General features: G+C 36.3%; 1 protein-coding gene across 2 annotated transcripts; it reads left to right on the plus strand.

Annotated features, from left to right (window-relative positions):
* Positions 1–13,775: 13,775 nt before the first annotated feature.
* Positions 13,776–22,852, plus strand: LOC149256257 (uncharacterized). 2 transcript variants are annotated; one of them, XM_089460706.1, is made up of 2 exons: positions 13,776–14,365; positions 16,785–17,105. In XM_089460706.1, the coding sequence occupies exon 1, from the start codon at positions 13,883–13,885 to the stop codon at positions 14,345–14,347; it is 465 nt and encodes a 154-aa protein (XP_089316832.1). In that variant the 5' UTR covers positions 13,776–13,882; the 3' UTR covers positions 14,348–14,365; positions 16,785–17,105. The 2 variants fall into 2 exon arrangements, with proteins under 2 accessions (XP_089316832.1, XP_089316831.1); XM_089460705.1 differs by lacking the exon at positions 16,785–17,105 and adding an exon at positions 22,401–22,852 and having other exon boundaries at positions 13,777–14,365.
* The last annotated feature ends 1,643 nt before the right edge of the window (positions 22,853–24,495 follow it).

The following is a 24,495-nucleotide window of genomic DNA, read 5'->3' on the forward strand; positions in this document are numbered from 1 at the left end:
CTTCCTTTGATTGGTTTCAAATTTAATTGAGGAGAAGGAGAATACTGTGGACTTTGATCAAGAGGGGTGTTTTCAGGTGACTGATTTGGAGCTTCACCTCCCAGGTCTAGAAGTGAGCTCCTTTGATTTGCGTTTTATTCAATTTTCCCTTTAATCTAGAGCTTCTTCTTAGACCTTGTGAGCTCGTGTCTTCCTTTTCTATGCTTTGTTTCTCCTTTCCTTTTCTTTTTCCTTAGTTGACCATTCTTTAAGATGAATTAATCTCTCAGAAAGCACTTGCTCTTCTTTTGAGGAAGGCTCAGGGGTCTGGTAAATATCTTCAATATTCCTCTTTCCTTTCTATTTTACTTTTTTTCTAATCGCAGTCAATTTTTCAGAAGGCATTTCTTCTTTACTGGTTTCCATGGTCACACTAGTAGGAGTATCTTGAATTGTTAAATGTATTCTTTTCCTCCTACTTTTCTTTGTTGAACTTCCCTCAGGCACTTCAGGAGGGTCTTGGAAGAAATTCCTAACTAGGAATTTTTCCCATGTATCTTTCCTCTCTTTCAAATGATTCTCAACCAGGATCTTAATAAGGCCATGATGATAGAGATGAGGCTCCACATCATCTATATTCTTTTGCACAGTAGTAGACATTTTTCTCAAACTACTCAACAAGAAATAAGGAAGGTTGATAGTTTCATTCTCCAAGAAATTCATTAATAATCTGATATGATACATGTACATGGAGCCATACCTGCCCTCACATGTAATGAATTTCTGAATGATCAACAACAGACTAGTCCATTTATCCTTTAAGGCTGAAACAGGAATTCCTCGTTTAAAAATTGATACATCCATACCTGGATTATGAAGAATGACCCTCCAGACCTTTTCATCGAAGTCCTTATTCTTAAACCATCGCTCTCCTTCTTGTGGAAGCTCTGTTGCTGCTGCAATGGATGACTCTGTCACTGGAAATTTGATGTCCCCAATTTCAACTTCTACACCATTGAAAGATCTTGCAAACGTTTTTGTAACTTCCTTATTATGACCCTTGAACTTCTTAATAAACTGCAACCATCTTGCCTTCTTCAATGTGCTCTTAAGCTGCGGGTATCCCTCCATGAATTTAGCTCCTTCGGGCTCTGTTCTCACTATAAGACCCATTCCTCCTTCTTACTGCAAAGATACCTCTGTAAATGATAGTTTTACAGGAGCAGAACGGTTATGTGAGTGGAAAATGGAAGAGGGCTGCAGAGAAAATCAATGATTACAAAATGGGAAGAATGCGGAGCATGAAATGAGAGTGGGTTCACGGAGCAGAAGTCTGTGTAAACAAACCATGAACCGAAAATCGTAAAACCCAATGTGAAAGTGTGGAGGCAGAGTGTCACTCATGAAACTTGCGAAACTGAACAGAGTTTGAGTTCATAAAAGGCTGGGAAGTGGACACAAGTAGGTTCATAAAAAGGTTATGGAGTGGAACGTCAGTGGAAGAGAGCCATATTCAATCAGCTCACGTCTGCATGATTAGCCGTTTTAACAAGTGTAATGAATATGTACAACTAAGTATGAGTTAAACTCGGGAGTGGATTATGAGACCGTTAGGATTGATGTGGAGGATATGGTGGAGTTAAGGTAGCCATCAAGTCAAATCATTACACATTATGGAGCTTGTGATTTACAAACTATACAAATTATGTGTTTGAAATGCTATTTGAAAATGGTTTTGTCCATACCTTGGAATCATACGTCTTTCATTTTGCTAACTTTTAATTGGTTGCCTCTGTAGGTGCTCTTAGGTGTTAATGTCTTCAAAAGATCTTCCTCTTCCATACTTGCATCTTGCTTCTATTATTATTTGGCTAATCACTTGACTATCACTACAGAGTAACAGAGGATTAGTTGCAGAATCAGCAATCAGCTGCGGAATTAGAATTCAACTGCAGAAACTGACATAGTGAATAACATATGACTTAGCGAATGAATGGAAATGAAAAATGACTGTATGAATGATGTATGGAAAGGTGAATATGAAGATGAACTGAAAGAAATTGTATTGATGGAATGTGGTAGCGCGATGGAATGAAATGAAATGAAATGGAATGAAACAACTATGAGTGAAATGAGATATTTTTTGGAAAATATAGGGTGTCAGAATCTTCTGGTTTTCGCCCTGTATTTTCTGTATAAGACTGTTAATCAATGATTGGTTTTCAGGCATATATATATATATATATATATATTAGATGATGATGAAAAGAACAAAGACTAGGCCGGTGGAGAAGAATGATTCTTCTTCACCAGCCTCATTGTAGAATTATCTTGAAATATTTTGATAAACTCCTCCTTTGAGAGTGGCTTATGATAGATCTTCAATCTATGACCATTCACAATGAGAGGAGTTTGATGCTCATCAATTGTTTTGATTCTTACTACTCCATTGTTAAAAACTTTTTCAATCTCATATGGCCCAAGCCAATGAGTCTGCAATTTACCTTGAAAATATTTGAATTTTGAATCAAATAGCAATGCCCAATCCCCTTCTTGAAACTTTTTGTCCCTGATGTATTTGTCATGCCACTTAGCTCTCTGATGCTGAACCATTCCCAACTGAACTACCATCTTGAATGTTTTGACTTGGAACTCAATGGGGAGCAGAACTTCCTTCCCATAAACAAGTTCATAGGGAGTGTGTCCTGTTGTGTTCCTCCATGTAGTTATGTAGGCCCATAAGGCTTCAGGAAGCCTTTCTGCCCAATCTCTTCTATGTAGATGCACAATCTTGGTAATGGTTCCTTCAATTACTTTGTTTGTGGACTCCATTTGACCACTTTCTTGCGAATGATAATGAGTGGATTTTCTATGCTTGACCTTGTACTCCTCCATCAGCTTCTCCATCATTCTGGATGTGAATTGACTTCCTTGATCTGTCACAATTTCTCTTGGAACACCAAAGTGAGTAAAAATATCCTCATAAAGAAAATTAACTACTGAATTTTCAGTAGCAGAAAATAATGCTTTGGCTTCTACCCATTTAGTGACATAATCAGTGCATACCAATATATACTTTTTCTACTTGGATGGAGGATTAATAGGTCCAATAAAATCTAAAGCCCATTTTTCAAAGGGTTCGATGAGTACCTGAGGTTGTAATGGCATCTCATTTGAGGGGGTGGGTTTCCCTACCCTTTGGCAGCTGTCACACCTTTTGACATATTGTTTTGCGTCTTTGAAGAGGGATGACCAATAATATCCTAAAGAAAGGATTTTATAGGCTGTCCTCTTGTCAACAAAGTGTCCACTGCAAGGTTCATCATGACATGCTTTGAGAATATCAGGCATTTCATCTTCCCTGACACATCTTCTGATCACAAAGTCTAGCCTTGTTTTAAACAATTCGTTAGAAATCCATGAATAGCTTGAACTCTTCTGAATAATCTTTCTTCTTTCACTAGGAAATAGATGTGGAGGTAGTTTCCCTATAACCAAATAGTTAGCCATATCTGCAAACCAAGGAGTTTTAGTAGTTACTGCAAATAAGTATTTATCAGGAAACTTATCCTCTACAGGAGAATATTCTTTGATATTTTGAATCCTAGACAAGAAATCAACAACTATGTTTTGTTTCCCTGGTCTATCTAACACAGTAATATTGAATTCCTGTAAGAGTTGGAACCATCTTGTAAATTTTCCATTAGTAATAGGTTTGTTCATTAGATATCTAATTGCAGAATGATCAATATGAATGAGAGTTTCATAGCCTGTTATATAATGTCTGAACTTATTAATTGCATGAACAACAACTAAGAAATCTTTTTCAGTCACAGTATAATTCAACTCAGTGGGAGTCACATTTTTACTAGTAAAGTAAATGGCATAAGGAACCAAGTCTTTTTGTCCCAATACAGCTCCTAGAGCTGTATCTGAAGCATTTGTAAAAATATGGAAAGGAATTTTCCAATTTGGTCCTCTCAAGATAGGTGTTTCAGATATTCTTGTTTTCAAAGCTTCAAATGTTGATTGGCAATCAGGACTCCACTTGAATTCACATTCTTTTGTAAGCAGTTTGAAGAGTGGAGATGCTATTTTGGTAAAGTTTTCTGTAAATCTTTTATAATATCCAATGAATCCTAGAAAACTTCTAACATCTTTTTGACAATTTGGAATAGGTAACTTGGAGATGACTTCAACTTTGGATTTGTCTACTTTAATCCCATCCCCTGAAATATGATGTCCCAAAACAATACCTTCAGTAAACATCATAAAGCATTTTTCATGGCTTAATAAAAGGTTTGTTTCTTTGCATCTTATAAGGACTTTTTCCAAATTTTCCAAGGCTTCTTCAAATGTATTACCATAGACTGTAAAATCATCCATATATACCTCTACACAATCATGGATTAGATCAAAAAAAATTCCTAGTACTACCCTTTGGAATGTTGCAGGTGCATTACATAATCCAAAAGGAAGCACTCAGTAGGCAAAAGTTCCCCCTGGACAAGTAAATGTGATTTTATCCTGATCTTTAGGTGCTACCTGAATTTGATTATATCCACTAAAACCATCCAGAAATGTAAAGTACTTTTTGCCTGCTAATGTATCTAATACTTGATCGATAAAGGGCAAAGGAAAGTGATCCTTCAAGGTTGTTTTATTCAATTCCTTGTAATCTCCATTTACCGTTCTTTTTGGGTACTATCACCAAGGGAGAAACCCATCGACTATCTGAGATTGGGTAAATGAAGTTCATATTGAGTAATTTTTAGAGCTCTTCTTTCACAATCTCCCTAAGATTTGGATTCATCCTTTTCTGAGGTTGTCTGATTAGTCTGTTGTTTTCCTCAATATAGATATGATGGATGCAAGTCTTAGGGTCAATACCTTTCATATCAGTATACTCCCATGCAATTGCAGCAAAATGTTTTTGTAAGATTTTGGTTAGCTCTTCTTGTTGTAACTTTTCCAAATTTTTGTTGATATTCAATGTTTTACCTGGAAAAATTTCAACTGCAGAATTTCCAAACTCTTCCATAGAGTAGAGAGACATTTGCCTTGATAATAAGTATTCAATATCAGAATCTAACTGAAATTGTGTGTGATCATATTCTGAAGATGTTTCAAAATTTTCTAATGTATTCAAGATTTGACTATCTTCACTAATTTTAGAGAGAGTAAAGACAGGTTGTATAACATCTTCATCATCGACCCATTCAATGTCTCCTACTTCTGTAATTGCTTTTGCTGGAGGATACAAAGTAAATTTCTTTGTTGAACTACCATCAGAAATGTACACGTCACCAGATCTACAACTAATAAAAGCATCAGCTGTGGCTAGCCAAGGTCTTCCTAAGATGAGTGGGTGTCCTCCTAGATTATTCTTGGGAGTCAAAATCATGAAATCTACTGGATATTCCCAAGAATATAAGGAGACCAAAATATCTTCCAGTACACCATTTGGTTTGATTACTGATCTATCTATAAGTTGCAGTAAGGTAGGTGTGAAAAGAAGATTAGGAAGTTTAAGCTGTTCCATAGTCTGTCTACTCATAATGTTTATAGCAGCCCTAAGTCAATCAATGTATTTGGAATTTCTATTCCATTTATGTGTGTCTTGACAATTGGACTACCTGGATCCACATATTTTTGCATGGTAATCTTTCCCATCATGATATCTGATATTTTTCCTACTAGGTGGATTTTTTTGTCTCTCGGTTTCCTGCCTGGTCTTTTGATACTCAACTCCTTTATTGTTTTTGCTAGAATAGGAATCTCTCTAATGGCTTGTAGCAAGGGAATCTTGATAAGACATTCTTTAATTCATCTAGGAAATCATAGTCAGGAAACAAGATTTGTTTTTCCACTCCCCTGTCAATTTGTAATCTCTCGGAAAAGGAGGTGTGGTTGTAGGTACAGGTTGCTCAACTATAGGAGTTGTGGGGGTTGATTCTTTTTGTTTTTCTTTTTGAATGGTTGGGTTTTGAAGGGATGCTTCTTCAAAACTTTTATTGACTTTCAGAGAATCCTCCTCAGAAGCATCTTGCTCTTGAACATCTATAGAAGGTTTTTCCTTTTCTAAAATCCTACCAGATCTAAGTTGAACATCATTAAGATCTAGAGGAACAATCATGTAGGTAGGAAATTGTTGTCCTTCTACCATGTAAGCATTTTGAGGGTTTTTATTGTTGGGATTTGGTAATGGTTGAGTTGGTAGTTGATTTGGCTTCTGTTGAAATGGAAGCAAGAGTTGAGGATTTTGATTTTGTTGAGGAGGTTGTTGTTGTGGAAATTGCAATGAAAGTTGTGGGCTTTGATTTGGAAGTTGTGGATTTTGTTGTTGGTTTTGTGGGAGAGGATAGCCCTGATAAGATGGAGGGTATTGATAATATTGAGCAAATCTCCCATAAGGATTTTGCACCCCTTATGCCCATGATTGAGATTGATACTGATTTTGATGTTGAGAACAAGGTTGTTGCCAAGAACTCCAATTTGGTGGGGGCTGAAAATTCATTAGATTGTTAAATCCTTGATTTTGTTGCCCTTGCCAAGGTATTCTTGAAACAAAACAAAGAGATTCTACAGAATTTGGGTCCTCCTGAAAGACAGCTTTGAGTCTTGGGATTGAAGGATAATCCTTGGTCTCATGACTTTCTGAGAAAATCATACATGTTTCTACAACTTTTGCATCTAAGGGACATTCTCTTAGAGCATGTTTCTTTCTACATTTTGGGAAAAAGATGGCTAAGGCATCAACTTCTGTTTTCTGCTTGTTTTGAATTTTGAGGGTGTCTAGTTGTTCACTAAGGCTACCTAGAATGTCAGTTTTGAACTCATCAAGCATATTGCCAATCTCTACCCTACTTACTATCCCAGTTGCAGATTTGTTTGCCCTAATAAGAGAAGGATCTCTAGGCCCTTTTCCAGTTTTAGATTTTCCCCTTGAGAGTTGGACACATAGTTCTGCTATGTCACTTAGTGGAAGTTAAGAGATATCTCCCTTCCCCATCATGTTTAAAATATCTATCCATTCATCTCTAATGGCTTTCAATAAAAGGGCTTTCAAGGTTTCCTCATCTAAATTGTTCATTTTTGCTCTCTTTAAGTTGTATTGAAATCTATCAAGCAAATCCTCCAAGTTCTCATCTTCTTTTTGCATCATTTTGATTACCTCATCCTTATGATTAGTAGGCATAAAATAATTCAGATATTTATCCAAAAATGTTTGCCTCATATCATTCCAAGTCCTAATAGATTGAGTGACTAATCCCATAAACCATTTCAGAGTAGCCCCTTTCAATGTTGAAGGGGACAATTTAAGTTTTTGAGAGTCTTCTAGATAGTCATAGGTTCGACATAAGACTTCAAACTTAAATAAAAATGTTTCAGGATCCTCACTTCACAATCCATAAAAGTTTGGGAGGATAGATGGTGAAATATTTTTCATTGTTGTATGGGTTTCCTCATCTACTATAGGGAATCCAAATGAGTTATCTCCTTCCCTATTTCCTCCATTGTTACCTCTACCTCCTCCATTGTTACCTCTACCACCTCAATTATTTCCTCTACCTCTACCTCTACTCCCTCCTCCAAATAGTGAAAATTCTCCATCTTGTACTTCTTCTTCCATGATAGTTTCCTCAGAATCTTCTGGCTCTCCTATTAATGGCTGATGAGAGAGAGTCTCTACCTCTTCTTCTTCTCTAGGTAATTATACTTCTTCCACTGCAATAGGATCCCCTAGGGAGGTGAAGAAGGGTTATTCTCCTAGGTCAGGTTTAGTAGATGGTGTGGGAGAATCTTCTAATTCAGTTGTTGTCCCTTGAATTCCAGGAATCGTAAGGCTAGGAGTATGAGTCTGGGATGGAGGTGTATCTTGTCTATTCCTTGAAGTAGTTGGAGTTGTAAAAATCGAACTTTTGCCCCTAGCTATAGACCTTCCCCTAGAATCTCTTTCTTTATGCATGTCCTTTTTTTTATGTTTTTTTTTCAATTGGGCTAATAATCCTTTTTCTAATCTTCCAGATCACACTAGGTGCAAGAAGAGATCATGCTCAAGAAATTATTGAACTAATAACTCTCTTTTCGGATCCTCCAGATCACACTAGGTGCAAGAGGAGAGCATACTTCAAGAAATTATCAATTTTCCCTCTTTTTTTTTTGAATGTAAGATATAGGTTACCTAGTTACACTTCCCCGGCAACGATGCCTAAATTTTTAGTCAATTTAGTGTGTCCTAAATTGCTACATAAGTTATCAATCCGTGAGTCGTAAACTGATGAAGTGTAATGCACTATATGTGTTAGACAACCCTTTTCTTACCTCACTGTTTTCAGTTTTTATCTTGTTGGTCTCCTAAAGTGTTTAATGCAAATGGAAATCCTAGTCTAAAGTTTTAAGAATACTTTTAAAGATCAAGTGTGGATGTAGAATTGAAGACAAGGTTTATGCTTCTTATGGTAATTTCCAAACTTAGAACTTCAAAGATCTCAAAACATGCTATCTACAAAATCAGAACTTTGGAACAAGAGTGTAAACATGCAGCTACATAAATCAAGCTAAAAATGAAGTACTGAAAATGAGGTTACTATCTCTATTGTCCATCCTAATTACAAAATTGAAATCTAATAAACTGCTGCACTCAAAACCAAAAAGTAAAGAAATTGGAAACTAGTCAATGATTTCACCCATAATCACAATATTTCGTCAATTAACTTCTAAAATGGGGTTAAGCTAAAGACTCCGGAAATATCATCATATGGCATGAAAGAATGACATTTAAATTATCTAATTTGCACTCTAATGAAAGCAAAGTCAATTAGTTCACCTATAATCACAATATTTCGTCAATTAACTTCTAAAACGGGGTTAAGCTAAAGACTCCAGAAATATCATCATATAGCATGAAAGAATTGACATCTAAACTATCTACTTGCAGACTAATGAAAGAAAAATCAATTACTTCACCTATAATGACAATAACTCGCCTATTAACTTCTAAAACGGGGTTAAGCTAAAGGCTCCGAAGATATCATCATATAGCATGAAGAACTTATATCTAAAACTATCTTAAGCAGCAAACAAATCTCACTAAATAAAAGCATAACAACAGGAACTGAAAACTAAAGTTCAGCAGAGGAAGCAAGTCTCAGATCACCACTTGATGCAAAAACTACATTAAAAAGCTCGAGCATAACCAGACTTAAAGACCTATTTTGAAATGCATTGATCAGTGTTAGTAGAAAATGTAACACGCCACAAAAACATGTACAGGATTAGAATGATTAAAACCATATGCAAAACATGAGAAATGTATAACTCAAATAAGAGAAAATATACATGAAAAACTATACAAAACAAAAGAAGGGACCTCAGCTACGCAGGGGCCCTCCGCATAGCTTAGGATTAAGACGCTGTCACATCAAACCACGCTTAAACAACCATGTGGAAAACAAAGTTTTGCATTATGAAACAAAGGAATATGTCTCTCAGTTACACAACAACAAAATAAACTATATCCACAATATCAAGAACTAACTATCTGCGTTGCAAACGCTTATATTTATAGAGGAAAATAGATAACTGTATTTTAGAGGAAATTCTTCAGCAATGGACACGTGAACGAGTCAGAATTTGAAGATTCAGCCTCTCGGTTGCCATGAATAGTAAATCTACGCAAGGTGGATGTTGGATTGCATTATGGAGATGGCTTGCAGGTGGCAAAAATAGATCCACGAGTTCAAGAACGGCTTCGGGCTTCTTTTACGTGCAGGAACAGAGTCCTAGTTGACGTAGAACTCTTTGTTGACCACCCTTTGACTGGTACCTTTCCTCATGAATTTGGCTAAGCAAATAGGACGTCATCCATGTGTGGATCATTCCTGAGCTGCCTATTTGTCCCATTTCTCCTATCGACACCTGTAACCTACAAAACAATGAAAACAACTGCAGAATTGTGAGTTAGCTGCGGAAAGTGGCTACATTTCGTAGCTGATAAACAAAACCTAGATCAAATAGCACGCACAATGATATAATTTGAAAATCACTCAAATGCACTTCTGAAATAAACATGTAACAACTTTTGATAGCTTATGAGGCACTGATATGGGAAGATAGAAGAGAAAAGGTTTAAGAAAATGTGTAGAAGAGAGGTAGTTTTGGGGCTCAACACCAGCATGTCTAAATTAACACAAATTTTCAAAATAAGTAAAATTGTAATTTCATTGACTCACCATAACCAATGTTATAATTTAAGCAACATTGTAATTTTTCCAACTCATTTCCACTCAATCTTATGATTCAAGTATTTTTTGGGATTATTTTTTCCTCTAAGACCACCCAATTTCTCAAAATTCCCAATATTGTGATTTAAGTTTGTTTTTTTTTTTTTCTTCTTGTGACACCACCCAAATTCTCCGAATTTCCATTTTCAAAATACATTGATCCATCTTGCTTAGAAGGAAACAAAGGAAGCAATTCATAAAACATTGCTACTCTGCAAACACAAAGAGCCACTATAGTGCATCATCAAAGGCTGATGCCAAGGAATGAAGATCCCTTTACCTTCTCTCATATTTTACCAATGACAAAGACACCCATGATCTCTTTACCAGTGGTTAAGAATGCTCTGCAGAACATCTAAGTCCACCACTTGTAACTTCCTCCATTCTACAGTCATGTTTAAATCTACAAATCGATAGTTCAAATAGTTGTAACCTCTATTGCGTGGGCTCTCCTTTGGAACCCTGTTCGACACTTATACTCAATACACTTGCAACGTGTTCACAATTGTGTTCACCCTGGCCCACATGACAACTCAACCCATTTATGTGATTGTTAACTGTTGACACGTGACACCATCTCGACATCCTCAAGTGATCAATGGTGGACAAGTCCTCAATAAGATCAATGTCAAAGGGAGTGTATCGATCTGCAAGTAGCGCGCCCGTTAACTCCACCAAATTAGTTGATGTATAGCATGCCCCACACCAATCTACTTACATGGCGCCCCCTATTGAATATCGAGTTTCAAAGGTGTCCACCTAAACCACCTTTTGGAAGTGTAATGGCCTACCTGATCCTATTATCTTACATTATCTTACTAGCCTCCCTATTGAGTGACTGACCTTTTGTGTTTGATTCCAATAAGTATTAGTAGTATATGTATGAAGTATGCATATGCTAGCTCATACCCACACTTTGCACATATACACTAGTATTCTAAAGCTTAAAAATTTAGATATAAAATCAATGGTTAAGCTTGATTAACGACTAATCTTGATTAGTGTTTAACTAACCTTAAAATTTTGGCTTATAATTAGTAGGTTATATTGTTACATATTAATATTAAATTATTAGATACTTGTGAATATGTAATTTTACCGATGATTTGATTTTAATATTTTAATATTAGTTATTATTTAATTTCCCAAGATTTGATAGTTTGTCTCCTCAAATTTATTTTGAATAAAATAATAATATTTCATTTGCCAAGGTTTGACAAGTTGTCTCCTCAAATTTATTTTAGAATTAAATATTAATATTTCATTTCCCAAAGTTTGACAAGTTGCCTCCTCAAATTTATTTTTAGATAAGATATAGGAAGAAAAGTCGAGGTCATTAAATTAAAAGTATGGGTAGATATTGATGGCATCAATGGTAGGTGGTTGAGGTGGATGAGTGGGGGACACATAAAGGGAAAGATGATTAGAGGAGAAAGGGGATCATTGATCTTTATTTTTGGGATTGGAGGAAATAATTGGGAGGGAAAGGAAGGAAGGAGGACGGACGAGATTGGTTTTGGTTGTAAGCTTGCATTTGGTTGTGGTTGGAGAGCATTGGACCTATTTTTGGACACACTATGGTAATTGTTATTGGACTTGGGCTTGGAGGGCTAGGTAACTTGTGGAGGTTCCCCGGGCTAGGAAGTCAGATAAACATTCCTAGTGGTAAGGTGGAAAATATAATCAGGTAACCCCAACAAGAGTACCCCAATTGAGCCACCAAATCAAGTATTATTCCGTTTGTTTTATTTATTTATGTAAATTGCTATAAATCAAATTCCTTACATGTTTAATACACTGTAAATCAAATTTTATTTATCTGTTATTTTCTTTGTTGTGAAATTAGATGATAAATTTAGTTTTAGTTAAAGAACCCCAAGTTGGGTCCTCACATGGAGTTTGATACTGCCTCATAAAGTAATTTTGATGCTTGGGAAAACTGCTCAAGTCGACACCCGATACTGCCCCTATCACTCTTGTTTGGCGTTCATTGCATGTTCAAGTTTAAAAGCTTGCCGCTCACTTTGAAGGGTGTCTTCACGAACTCCACACGTGATCGCCTTTTTGGAAAGCTGATACACACATAAAGCAGACCTAGAATGTGCACTGCATTACAAACTTGGACTCTTGTTGCACATGAAGAATGCATATAAATTGGCGACTTTGTAAGAATAATTTATCTCTCACAAGCTTGATAAAATCTATCTTTGGAAACTATGGTGCTCCATAATACAATATCCTGGTGAAGTATTTCTCAATGTGAAGGATGCATATAAATTGGCAAAAAATGTTTTTATTATTAAATATTTAATGATATAATTTTCGAATAATTACAAACTGTGATGTCTGCGATGACAATTGTTGAAATCTACTTTTTCACTTATTTACAGAAAACTAATGTAATCACAGGGGCATTAACCCCAACAATAAATTTAGATCCAAGCTTCAATTTCCATCCAGACTCACCTCCACCGACACTAGCTCTTCCTCACACTCTCTCTCCATCAGGTCTCGGTCGCATCAAGCATTCAAAGGTGAGTGGCATTCAACTTTTTTCCTAGTTAGTGATTTCAATCAATTAATTAGCAGTTTTGACTTATTAAAGTTTGAGGCATGAAAAATGATTCAAACATTAAATATTTAATAACTAATGCTAGCATTAGTTCATTTAACACGGAACTGCTCTCGCCAGCTGGAAATTTATCTTAAGTATGAACTCGATATAAGGTCAAATAAGATCTTGAAATCGTTCATTGGATAGGAAAAATACATTTAAGTATTTCATAAGTGGGGATTTTTTTTCTTTGGAATATAAATGGAAAACTTTGGTTAAAAACAAAAACATTCAATGGTTTCCATGTCCAACTAATAGGGACTAAAAAACGAATATTATAGTCTCTACAACCTTGAAGGGGTAGGGACTAATAAGAAAATTTGCCTTCTTGTGCGAGGATCGAGCAAATGGCAAAACCAATTGTTATCCCTCCACCTTGTTTCAATTCCGACGGGAGATATCTTTGGTCCATCCATCATTTTCATATTAAGACACTCCCAAAATCTCAAACCCTATCGATATGGCCACATGGATAACGTATTGTTGCGCCAAGAGGTGCTGTCCAATTCAATATTGTAAATATGTTGTAATGTTTAACATTTTGACTCGGTCAAAATAAAATAAAAAACATAAAACTATATATAGTAGAAATGTTGTAATGTCTTGTTTAACATTTTGATTAATATCAAATTAAAAAAAATAAAAAACATAAAAAAACATAAATTTAATTATTAAATCAATCTAAATTTTTTTAATTCCACCTCAATCAAATCTTTCAAGATATTTGAATTTTTTTTTCATCCTTTTTATGCTAGTTAAATCCAAAATTAAAATTAAAATTAAAATTGGTATTAATACATTTATCCCAATTATATTTTCTTTATTAATGTTAACCAGGTCATCTTTAAATGCAATTCATTATTTTTATAATTTAATTTATTACCGGTTAAGTTGTAAATGCCATTCTCATCCGTGGAAAAGTTTGGATCAGGGTTTAAAAGTTCGGGAGTGTATAAGCTCAAGAGGGAACACATTTCCTTCTGGTTTGGTTTCGCCTGTGAACATGGCTCTGACAGTGGACGTGGTGATAGCCGGGAATGTCGTCCGCGACGCTATTATAGGTAGCGCCTCAACAGTGAATATAATGCCCTATCATACAATGAAAGCTCTGCGTCTCCAACCCACGGGGCCGAGTACTCACTCTCTGCTAATTCCTGGTGGTGGTGAGAGTATCCCAGCAGGTGTGATTGAGGGCGTTCCCGTTGATGTTGGCCGGGTTCGAATTTTGACCACATTCCATGTTTTGCCAATGCCGAATCCGAAGGACTCCTACTCTCTGCTGCTAGGCATGCCATGGCTGAGCGCAGCGAGGGCGACAATAGAAGGTGATAAAGATAGGGGCACTGTGGTGAAAATATCTGGGGGTAACGAGACCATTACTATTCCTGGACGGAGGACGGCCAGTGATGAGCAGGGGACGGGATATATCACTCTCGTTCAGATAGGGAGATCATTAACCAGTGAATAAATTATGCAGTCCACTCTGGTAATTTTCATCTCGCAAGTTAATGCAATTTCTCAGCGGCTAAGAGTTCTCCTCCTTGTTTTGCGCATTTCGTACATTTTTACGGATTGATTATCAACTGCTATGCTACAGTTTCGACTAGAATAGCTAGAAGTTTCCATTCTCCCTAAGCTTTGAAAATAGTGTATGCTTTTGCTCTATAAAATGAAACAATTGCTTCAATATCGTAGCAGAAGATTGGGGGGTTTTCACGTATTTTGCAACATTAAAAACCCTACAAAGTTTGGGTTCCAAAATTCTCCATCCATCTCAAAAACTCTTATTTGCTTGCGCTTCCCTGAAGCATTTGCTGTGTATTTATTTTTTAGACGGAATAATTAATCACCTGTAGAATAACATTGAATAATGGTCCTGCTGCCAAATAAGTTAGCCTTATTCAGAAAACGCTAGTCATAGCGTTAAGACAAGGATACAAATTCTAGAATCTCTTTGTCACCAGCTTCTGCAAAGTCCACGGACATGGTAGACACAATTATAAGTTTGGATTCTGATTTTGAGGGTTCAAGGTCACAGAAGAACGACCCTTTCTACCATAGGAGATCATTTCAGGTCCTAGGCTGGGGTTCCAAAATGGATGACGATTCTGCCAATAGGCAGCCAAAATTGCAGAGGAATTTCAGTGTTTCTGATCAAATGTTGATGGGCAGATCTATAGGAAGGACAGATTCTGATAATACTATCAAATCTTTGCACTCAGATGATGAATATGTTGCATGTGCAGCAGATTCGCCTTCAGCTTCTACTATGTTTTTCTCTCCGGTGCCAGATAGCCCTGCAGTGGACGATAGATCTAGTTATGGCCAGATGAATTACTGTTTAGCTGCCAGCAAGCAAATGGTTGGCATATTCCTCTCAGTTTGGGTGAGAAGCGATTTGAGGCATTATATACGCAATCTCAAAGTGTCATGTGTTGGAAGGGGCCTGATGGGTTACCTTGGCAACAAGGTGTGGCACATTTCTGTCAAAAAGTGATTCTCATGTTTTATGATGTTGCATTTGCTGTTCCAAACATGGACAATGACGTTTTCTGTTTTGCACCCCTAAGAATGTTTGATTTTTAGCATAGTATTTGCTGAATGTTCATAAATCAAACATAGTCTTTGTTGAATGCTCATGACGTCTCTGAGGTAACAGGGGTTTAGAGCGATTCAGTCCTATGTTTGTAGAGCTCAATATTAGGTAGCATGACTCTCCATCATACAGAGAAATTTGACTTCAGAAAGATGGCGATGAGCTCCGGAGGAATTCTGATGTCATGGAAATCATAAAAAAGACTCGCTTTCCACGGGTTTGTAGATTTGCTGGAGAGGATTCACCTCGTTCCCACATCATTGAATTGAACTTCAATATTTTAAACTGTCTCTAAAGGATTTTTGTACTGAGGGAATTTTGTACTAGTTTGCTCAGTGCTCGAGTCCATTTTGGTATTTTCCATAAAAGTTGCAGTCAAGTTATTTGGCTTGAAGAGTTGAATTATCGAATTGCACTTTGTTATTCCCATACAAAACAATTTGTGAACAAAATGATTGGGAGGAGCTGCGGGAAATTGATCCAAGTGCTGATAATCTGTAGTTGAAATTATTACTTTGTAATAGGACTCATTAAGTGAAATGGAAAATGACTGGGAGGCACGTCTGGAATTACTCTCTGCAATTTCAGTTGGAAATCCTTTTAAATAATATTAAGGGAAGGACTAAAACCTACATATATTTTAGTAGCTTAGGATTGAGCATGAAATTGGGCATACCTTTAAGGGTTGGCATGAAGGAAAGATATATTTTGCACTCACCCACAAATGTTTCATAATTTATACCAGTATGCTGGAGATAGTTCAAAATCAAAAGAAAAGTGCTGTACTCTGGCATGGTTGGTACAAGTTGATATAATGTAATAATTTTGTATTATTATATTATTATGTTTATTTATTGATATGCATGTAGTCAATTTTTGAGCAGATTTTGACACTTTATAACACATCATAGTGTGATTAGTTTTAATTTGTATCTTCTATGTGTATCTATGTAAAAACCAATATTGAATTTCTATGTTTTCACAGTTTGCATCGTACACAAATGTTTAATTTCAACACCCCACACTTGTTCTCCTAGAATGTGAAGGTGTGCTTTTATACACTACCTGAAGACTGTTATTAAGTTTCTATCCAATTATTAGTTTATATATTTTTTCATCTGAGTTTTTCATCATTTTATTTATGTAAAAATATGACTGTCTCTTATGGGTATGAAGGTGTACTTTTATATACTGTGTTACTAATTTTTCTATGTAAAGATTAGTGTAAACATTTTTAAATCTGAGTTTTTTTTTTTTTATCATTTCATCTATGTATTAGGACTCATTAAGTGAATTGGAAAATGACCAGGGGGCACTTCTGGAATTACACTGGGATTTTAGTTGGAAATCCTTGTAAACTATATTAAGGGAAGGACTCAAACCAACATATATTTTAGCAGCGTAGGATTGAGTATGAAGTTGGGTGTGTCTTTAAAAGTTGGCAGGAAGGCGAGATATATTTTGCACCCACCTACAAATGTTCCCACCTACAAATGTTCCATAATTTATACCAGTAAGCTGGAGATAGTTCAAAATAAAATAAAAGTGCTGTACTCTGGCATGGATGGTACAAGTTGATATACTGTAATGGTTTTGACACTTTATAACGCATCATAGTGTGGTTAGCTTTAATTTGTATCTTCTGTGTATTTATGTAAAAAAAAATATTGAATTTCTCTGTTTTCACTGTTTGCATCGTACGCAAATGCTTAATTTCAACACCCCACACATGTTCTCTTAGAATGTGAAGGTGTGCTTTTATACACTACCTGTAGACTGTGTTATTAATTTTCTATCCAATTATTAGTGCAAACATTTTTTCATCTGAGTTTTTCATCATTTTATTTATGTAAAAATATGACTATCTCTTATGGGTATGAAGGTGTACTTTTATATACTGCGTTACTAATTTTCTATGTAAAGATTAGTGTAAACAATTTTTAATCTGAGTTTTTTTATCATTTCATCTATTTATTAGGACTCATTAAGTGAATTGGAAAATGACCAGGAGGTACTTCTGGAATTTGTTAAAATTGGCAACTAGGGCCAAAATCCATGTGGGTCATCTTATTTATAGCATCTGCTATTTTTCTTGGATCCCTCTCATCGAGAGGTGTAGGATTGATCTAAAGATCATCCGATTCCGATAAGTATTCATGGAGTTATGAATTCATTTGCGTCATAAGACAATTTGTCAAGGTCGGCCAGCAACCAAATAAACCCCACATGTGCTCAACGTTTTAGTATAAATAGAGGTGGCCTTCAAGTCATTTCAACACACTTGGGATCTCTTCCTCTCTCTACTTATCTTCTGCGATTTATGTTTATGTTCTATCTGCTGTTTACTTTAATGTTGATGTGATTGCTAATTTGGAAAAGATATGGAGCTAACTGTGAAAATTGAAATAAATTGCTCTAAGCATAGAACATACTTAAAATTAACATGGTATCAGAATTGAGGTGAAGACAATGCCCAAGCAAGAGTGAAAGAGCAATTACCGAAGACAGTTGGGAAAGGACAAAAGGATCAATGGATTCCTCATCCCTCTTCAAATTCGCCAAGGGTGAAGTCGAAGCAGAGAATATTATCAGAATGGCGCAGCAGAATATGACCTACCAAAAGAACACTTCATTGGAAGACCGGATCTCAGGGTGGAAGGAAAGGCAGATAACTAGTTCGGCCATTATGCAAAGGAGTGTCCGAATGGTAGGGACACATCACTTGATGATGATAACAATCATTCCAGGGACATCTTCAATGATCAAAGGAATGACAGGTAATGCAGGTCATCAAGGAAATGGCCGACTCTTCATAGAAAGCAAGGAACCCCAGGTATGAAGAATCAAATTTTGTTATGATAAAATAAAGAAGCGTTATCTTGTATTGGCCCTCTCCTTTAGATTCATTGGGAATCTGGCTTATAGATTGTAGTGCTTCAAGGCACTTCATCGGATAGATGGGTGCACTCTCTAATTTGGTAGAGATGGAAACAATCGTGGGATTATACTTGGAGCCGATGCCACCTATCCCAGAAAGGGTGTAGGGAATGATAATTCTCAATTGAATAAGGGTAATTCAATTCATTTACAGAATCTCTTTTATGCCACTGATCGCAAGAAGAACCTGGTGTCTATCTCGGAAATGGAAGTCAAAGGTTTTAGGGTGGCATTCATCGATGGAAAGGTATGTGTTAAAAAATATAATTTTCAAAGATGCTTTTTTCTCATGGGTTTAGGGTTGGCAATTTGTATCAAGTTGCAAGATGGTCCATTGGGAATCATGTCAATTGACATATTGCATCTATAACACCGGAGGTCTACGTATGGGGGCCTACTTGATGTGAGTCAAATGGTGATAGGGATGTCTGAATTCAAGTAGAGCATGAAGGTACATGTCTGAGATGTATCGAAGGAAAATCTTATAAGGGGACCATTCCCCTCATGCAACGGGTCGACATGTTTGGAACAACCCAAGGAGTTTGAGATTCATGATCGGGAATCTCATGTATACAGGTGGAAGAAAGCCCTCTATGGCTTGAAGCAAAACACCCGAGGCGTAGTATGAGAGGATTGATAGCTATCTGATGACGCTGAGATTCACTGGGAGTGAAATTGATCCAAACCATTACCTGAAGGTTGTGGATGATAGACCTCTCATACCGGCACCTTATGAGGACGACCTGTTTCTAACAGGTGCAAACCCTCTCATTTGCAGAAGTAAGAGGGAGTTGGATTCCGGATGTGGAATGATAAACCGCAAACCTGTGACTACCTCGAGGATCTTAACTTTCAGAAGTTATATGGTAGTGATGTCGGACCATATTTGGGAAATGCCTCTGAGTTTCATAAACTCATTCGCGTTGATGTTCTTGGTGAACTTCTGTTGGGACATGTGTTTTGCAGTTAGCATGGTGAGCTCATATTTGGTTGAGCCTCACTGGATTGGTGCTAAGAATCTTCTGAGATATCTTTGGGGAATAATCTCTCATGGATTGAAATACACTGTCGGAAATATGAAACTGCATGATTATTCGAATGCTGACTGGGCAGGCAGTGTGGGGGATCACTAGAGCACTTCTCAGTGCTGGTTCTTTTTGGATTTTGCTTCGATATCATGGATGAGTAGGAAACAGAAGTCGATTGCTATAAGCACCGCCGAGACCGAATACATAGTTACAAGTATGATCTCGTGTGAAGTTGCATGGTTGCAGAGGCTCTTAAGTGCGCTGTTTGTACACATGATGAATACCATTGTGATATTCTGTGACAACCAGAGGGGGGATTCAATTATTGAGGAATCCCGTATTCGATGATTGCTCCAGCAGATAGACATCAGATATTGCCTTATTTGCGATATGGTAAGTCGATGAGCGAGGAGGCTCCATCACATTGAGATTGATGTACAGGTCACAGACATTTTGTCAAAGCCCCAGGGAAAGGTCAAATCTGTGACTTTCTCGAATGACTTGGAGTTGTTGAGAGACCTTCTTATAAGGGTCTTGCATGTTGCATGCATTGAGCTCTGGGAGCTCTGGGGGGCTTGGGGTACTTATTGGAGCAACATACGACCACAGGGTGACTCAACCTCCCTTGGTGGTGCGCTATGAACAAGATGATTAGTTCTCTCGTGGCAACTGTGGAACAGGATGATTAGTTCCCCTGTGGGCCAAGATGATTTGTTCTCCGTGGTGACTATGGAACAGGATGATTAGTTCCCCTGTGAGCCAGGATGATTTGTTCTCCGTGGCGACTGTGGAATAGGATGATTAGTTCTCTTGTGGCCTAGGATGATTAGTTCTCCGTGGCATCCACTGATAGGATGATTAGTTCTCCTGTTGAGGCATCCTATCCATGCAGTCTGGGACTCATGGGAAGTACCTCTCATCTGATCAATGAGCAGGGAAATGAGGATAGGGACCATAATAGTATTATCGATGGACGCGTCGCTGTATCTATCGTACTCCCTATGCTAGGATGAGCTCCATTGATCTGGGATCAATATGAGTGGTTTGAGACACTCTCTTGTGACATTGATCTGGGATCCATATGAGTGGTTTGAGACACTCTCTTGTGACATTGATTTGGGATCAATAAAACTGACTTCGGGTCAATGAGAGTGATGTGATACACTCTTTTCAGATGAAATTGACTTCGGGTCAGTAGAGAATGGTATGAGACATTTTTGATCAATTCTTCTTCTTCATGGTTCAGCAGAGCAGATCAACGTAGAGCAGAGCTCAGTAGATCAAAGCAGAGCAGAGCTCAACAAAGCAGAGCTTAGCAGATCAGAGTAGTGCAGGGCACTGATGGTAGAGATAGTACAGTGGGACATATGGATCAACAGATGGAGTTATCTCTAGTTAAGAGGGAGTGTTAAAATTGGCTACTAGGGCCAAACTCCATGTGGGTCATCTTATTTATGACAGTTGATATTTTTCTTGGATCCCTCTCATCGAGAGGTGTAGGATTGATCTAAAGATCATTTGATTCCGATAAGTATTCAGGAGTTATGAATTTATTTGCGTTATAAGACACTTCGTCAAGGTCGGCCGGCAACCAAATAAACCCCACATGTGCTCAATGTTTTAGTATAAATAGAGGTGGCCTTCAAGTCATTTCAACACACTTGGGATCTCTTCCTATGTCTACTTGTCTTCTGCAATTTATGTTTATGTTTTATCTGCAATTTACTTTAACGCTGATGTGATTGCTAATCTGGAAAAGATATGGAGCTAACTGTGAGAATTGAAATAAATTGTTCTAAGCATAAAACATACCTAAAATTAACAAAATTACACTGCAATTTTAGTTGGAAATCCTTGTAAATTATATTAAGGGAAAGACTCAAACCAACATATATTTTAGCAGCCTAGGATTGAGTATGAAGTTGGGCGTGTCTTTAAAAGTGGCATGAAGATAGTTTAAAATCAAAGAAAAGTGCTGCACTCTGGCATGGTTGGTACAAGTTGATATACTGTAATTGTCTTGTATTAATAATATCTTTTATAACGTTTTATCTATGTAGTCAAATTCTGAGCCGATTTTGACACCTTTTAACGCAGCATAGTGTGATTAGCTTTAATTTGTATTTTGTATTAGTGTATTTATGTAGAAAACCAATATTAGTATTAATAATATCTATTATGGCGTTTTATTTATCATGTAGTCAAATTTCAGCCGATTTTGACACCTTATAACACATCATAGTGTGATTAGCTTTAATTTGTATTTTCTATTGTATTTATGTAAAAAACCAACATTGAATCTCTTTTTTCACAGTTTGCATTGTACACAGATGCACAATTTACAACACCCCCAGCTTGTTCTCCCAGAATGTGGATGTGTGCTTTTATACACTATGTTATTAATTTTCTATTTAAATATTAGTGCAAACATTTCTTCATCTTAGTTTTTCATCATTTTATTTATGTAAAACTATGACCATCTCTTTTAGGTGTGAAGGTGTATTTTTTTCCTTCTGCCAAGATATTCGGTAGATCCAACCAAAAAGAATTACTTCTCGCTAGTTCACTAGCAGAGCCTAACAGACCTCCCATTAGGGATGTGCTTTGCCAAGATATTCAGTAGATCCAACCAAAAAGAATTACTTCTCGCTAGTTCACTAGCAGAGCCTAACAGACTTTCCATTAGGGATGTGCTTTAGCGAACAGACCTCCCATTAGGGATGTGCTTTAGCGACAAAAACTCAACCAATTGAACTAATCCTCAAAACTTTGTGTGAAAATGTGTTTTTATATGCTATGTAGAAACTAGTGTAAATATTTTTTCTCCCCATTCACTTTTTTTTCATCCATGTAAAAATAAATTATATATATTTTTTTCTCATTTCAAACAGCTATATCAAGAGTTTTCAGTCATTGATATATTCTATTTTTCTGTGCATGTTTCTTTTATGTAATTTCAGACGGACAGGGAAATATCAGAAGCTTACTTTTATACCCAGGAAGAGGAATGTGATCTTGGCATACTGTCCTGAACCTGAAGATATATTTATGAAAGATATATATCTAACTAGTTGAATAATATGCTTGATTATTGTCTTGGCTCCATTTTGCTGTTGTGATAATTTTGCATGTGTGTACTTCATTGTACATTTGCCTGCAATTGGATCTGATCTTTAACTTTTGCGGCATTAAAATGTCACAAACCACTGCTATTAAATATTACATGAATTTGGGTGGACACACTTATGGCAGGATGCAGTAAATTCCAGATAACATAGCAACGCTAAGCATTTATTATGGCTTCTAAGCAGTTATTATTAGTGTTCCCGATTGAGACAACCCAAAATCTTTTTTCAAGATTAAGGTAAATAAAATGTCTATCATTGCCGAGGTGATGTAGTATTTCATTTCATGGGAGAAAATTTTCCTAATTTTAATGTAAGTAGATTGTTTTATTAAAGTGAATTTTAAGTTGTATTAATAAATGTTAAAGGCGGCAGATGTACTAAATTCTAGTTAGTATCTCAGCGTAAGCATTTGTTAGCATCGCTTAGTGTTCCTCGCTTAGTGATTTAGACGATGTTTACATTTTTTCAGTTTTAATGTATATTATTTTAATGTATATCAGTTTAAATTTATTTTAATTTCAGATTTATTAAGCATAAAAAATATCAAATGTTTTAAAGTGCAAATCTTTTTTTTGTACAAAATTTTAAGGTTTGTATTTTGAGAGATTTGATTCCTTTTGGGACTTGATAAATCTGTTGTTAAAATGGATTTAGAGTAGAATACAATTCGAGTGGGTTTAATAGTTAATAGGATGTGTTTCTTTACAATAGGTCATAGGTTCAAAAACTAGAGGGGTAGAGTATGTATGTTTTTGTAATTTTAGCAATCAAATCGCTATGTGGAGGTAGGTCCCTTGCAATGCTGCCAACATCGCGATGATAATTAAATCGTCGGGTTTGAAATAAAAAAATCGTAAAAATCGAGAAAAAATAGGCAAATACATATTATTTTTTCAAAATTTTCAATATTTAAAGCATCTACAACATAAAATAAATGCATTGACACATAAATATGAAAAAAGAACTAATATATAAGATGTGTAATATAATGTCTAGTACTACATCACACATAACATCAAATCATGTCCTGAATACTAAGTCTCGAGTCATGACTCAACCTTAAAATATCAACAAAAAATAAAATAATGTATTTCATATCATGAGTCATGTTGTCATATACAATGAAATGAACCAAATAACTAATACTATTGATTTTCTTTGTCCTTGCAAGAAAATGTAACAACTTTCCCTGTAGATGAAGAAGTCTCTGGGGCTAGCATTGGCAGTGGACTCTGTTGTGCTTAAGAAGCTGAAGAACTAGGAGCTATAGGAGGTAGATCACGTCCTCTATTGGTGACCATGTTAGGTGGTGTCACCTTCTCCTCTACAACTGCTACCCCGTACACTACCTCCTCTAACCATTGAGGAGCTGACTTTATGATTGGCTTCTCGGCCTCAACCCTCCATGCAATAGTGGTGTCAATCCCATCTAATGAGATGGCTTTCACATTAAGTGTCTTCTCAAGTTGCTTCACCCACGATCGAAGATTGTAGTAGACGTAAACCATGTTATTAAGTTGTTGAGACTCCAACTTGTACAAGGGTCATAAATTAATAAATTAATAATTATAAAAATATTATTTAATAAATTCAAAAGATTAATTGGAATATTTTTAACTTGTTGCGTTTCTTGGTGTGTATTTTTTCAAATACACTTCAGTTGTGCTCACATTCAAAGGAGCTACATGTTTAGTTGAGCACTTGAATGACAAACATTTGGAGTTTGGGTACTTTGCCACCATAATTTTTCCACCATGCATCTACAACAAATAAGATAACCATAAGAAAAAAATTGAAATTTGAAAGTTGAAGCAAAGTATGAAGAGATAATAAAATATGAAGCAAACTAAAACTTACTTGACGTTTTAGTCTTTCTATCCACAATAGCCATACCAAAGCTAAATGTGCTACCTATCATCTTGTATAT

Source organism: Pinus tabuliformis, chromosome 7 (assembly GCF_031772625.1).
Source record: "Pinus tabuliformis cultivar Carrire ecotype Pingquan chromosome 7, CPIR1, whole genome shotgun sequence".
In the NCBI taxonomy this organism is placed as follows: domain Eukaryota; kingdom Viridiplantae; phylum Streptophyta; class Pinopsida; order Pinales; family Pinaceae; genus Pinus; species Pinus tabuliformis.